Below are 2,402 nucleotides of genomic sequence, written 5' to 3'. Positions count from 1 at the left end.
GAATGATGCCTTTGTGGCCTTTTCTTCTGGTAAGTTCCCATGGTCTATGAAACTCCCCCCAATAAAAACTAGAGCCATCTCTTCAAGTCCACATCAGAATGGGAAGCAAACGGCTATGTCACAGAATCATTAAATCCTAGAATCCCAGAATCAAAATCTGAATGACTGACTCCATGATTAGGGGAAAAAAATGGTAGCTCTGGGCATGGTGGTGCATGCTTGTAATCCCAGCATTTGAATAGTTGAGGAAAGAAGATGGAGAGTTCCACTGTAGAACAACAGTACCACTGGACAAGGCCTCAACAGATTTCTTTCCATTAAGAAACAAATTTAACATGGGCGCTGGTGGCTCAAGCCTGTCATCCTAGCTACTCAGTAGGCTGAGATCTGAGGCACACAGTTCAAAGCCAGCACACGTAGAAAAATCCATTATACTCTTATCTCCAATAATCCACCCAAAAGCTGGAAGTGGTAGAGTGCTAGTACTCTATCACTCTATTCAAGCGGTGGAATGTTAGCCTCAAGGTGTGTGTGGGGAGTTCAAGCCCCAGGACTGGCACCAAAAGAAAAGAAAAAAAATCCCTAGACCCTGTTCAGCCCTCCCACCTCTTCTGTACCCTTAGGAAAGCGGATCTGCGTTGGGGAGGCCCTGGCCCGCATGGAACTCTTCCTCTACTTCACCTCCATTCTTCAGAACTTCTCCTTACGCTCACTGGTGCCACCTGCTGACATTGATATCACCCCCAGAATTTCAGGCTTTGGCAACATCCCCCCAGTGTATAAGCTCTGCCTGGTGGCCCGCTGAGTGGTCCCTCCTAGGCCAATAAGAACCTTCCTGTTGCACAGAGTCCATGTCTCCTCCTTCTCCTCTTCATCCACCAATAAAGAACCTCCTATTTGTACTGGCCCCATCTCAACTCCTCTTACTCTTCCTCTTCCTCCTCTTCCTTCTGCTTGTCTTCCTCTTCTCAATATCACACTAAGAGTTGGCACTCTCTCTATTTTCTCTCAGGCTTACGGTCAGGAAGAGTCATCTACAAACACACAGCTGGATATTTTATTCAGGAGGAGAAAACATTAAAAAAAATCTATGCCCTGTCCAAGATTTTGTGAGTTAACACAAACTCCATCCCCTTCTTGCCTTGAAGTCTGCCTACACCAAACTCTGGTACTTTTTTTTCTCTACATCTTTATGTTGTCTCTTTATTTTCCTTTTCTTTTCTGTCATGGATGTTACCAAAATGTATCCATTTCTCCTGTATTTCCATCTTCCTTCTCCCTCCTCCCTCAATAAAGTCAACACCAAACTCAAGACTTTTAAATGTAAGTAAGTTTATTGTGCATCGTGCAAACACTCAGATTAACTATGCTAACAACTTGAAATTGAGAAAGGAAAATGAAGAGCACAAAGAAGGGGGAGAGTAAAAAAAAGTAAAATATAGAGACAAGAGCTCTGGGCTCACAAGAAAACCCCAACGAGAACTGAAAATGACCCCATGAAGGTCCTGGACCTTCAAAAAACCTAGGTGAAAATGTCACTAACAGCCAGGTGCTGGTGGCTCACACTTGTAGTTCAGCTACTCAGGAGGCTGAGATCTGAGAATCATGGTTCAAAGTCATCCCAAGCAGGAAAGTCCATGATGGTCTTATCTCCAATGAAGCACTGAAAAGCTTGAAATAGAGCTGTGGCTCAAATGGTAGAGTGCCAATCTTCAGCACAAAAGCTCAGGGACTGTGTCCAGGCCCTGAGTTCAAGCACTAAGACCTCAGGGACAGTGTGTAGGTCCTGAATTCAAGCCCCAAACTGGCACACACACACACAGACACACACACACAGACACACACACACAAATGACACTAACAATATCATCAGGCTTGATCTTTATTTTCACACTTCTGCATAGTGTGTGTGTGTGTGTGTGTGTGTGTGTGTCCTGGGGCTTGAACTCCTTTTCCCTTTTGTGCCCACAGTTAGCCCCTACTACTTGAGCCACAACTTCACTTCCAGCTTTTTGGTGGTTCATTGGAGATAAGAATCTCAGGGGGTTTCTTGTCCAGCTTGGCTTCATCAAACTGGGACATTCAGAACTCAGCCTCCTGAGTAGCTCGGATTATGGGTGTGAGTTACCAGTGTTGGTCTATTGGCTCTTTTTATTCTTTTATATTTTTTGAAAGCTTGCTTTAGTATTTACTAAGAGTACAAGAAAGGGGGCAATTGATATGAAAAGTCCATGGCTGGGCTGGGAATGTGGCTTAGTGGTAGAGTGCTTGCCTAGCATGCATGAAGCCCTGGGTTCGATTCCTCAGTACCACATGAACAGAAAAAGCTGGAGGTGGGCCTGTGGCTCAAGTGGTTGAGTACTAGCCTTGAGCAAAAGAAGCTCAGGGACAGTGCCCAGGCC

The 2,402-nt window shown here is 45.0% G+C and overlaps 1 protein-coding gene across 1 annotated transcript in view; it reads left to right on the top strand.

Moving 5' to 3' along the window:
• The window catches only part of LOC106000904 (cytochrome P450 2G1-like), a 19,599-nt gene extending 18,794 nt beyond the window's left edge, over positions 1-805 (top strand). Inside the window, exon 9 of the mRNA XM_013036120.1 lies at positions 624-805. Coding sequence (XP_012891574.1) covers positions 624-805 — 182 coding nt within the window. The remainder of the gene's footprint in view (positions 1-623) is intronic.
• The last annotated feature ends 1,597 nt before the right edge of the window (positions 806-2,402 follow it).

This window comes from Dipodomys ordii, unplaced genomic scaffold (assembly GCF_000151885.1).
Source record: "Dipodomys ordii isolate 6190 unplaced genomic scaffold, Dord_2.0 Scaffold249, whole genome shotgun sequence".
In the NCBI taxonomy this organism is placed as follows: Eukaryota; Metazoa; Chordata; class Mammalia; order Rodentia; family Heteromyidae; genus Dipodomys; species Dipodomys ordii.
The sequence above is the reverse complement of the archived record's forward strand: the minus strand, read 5'-3'. Positions and strand labels throughout refer to the sequence as shown.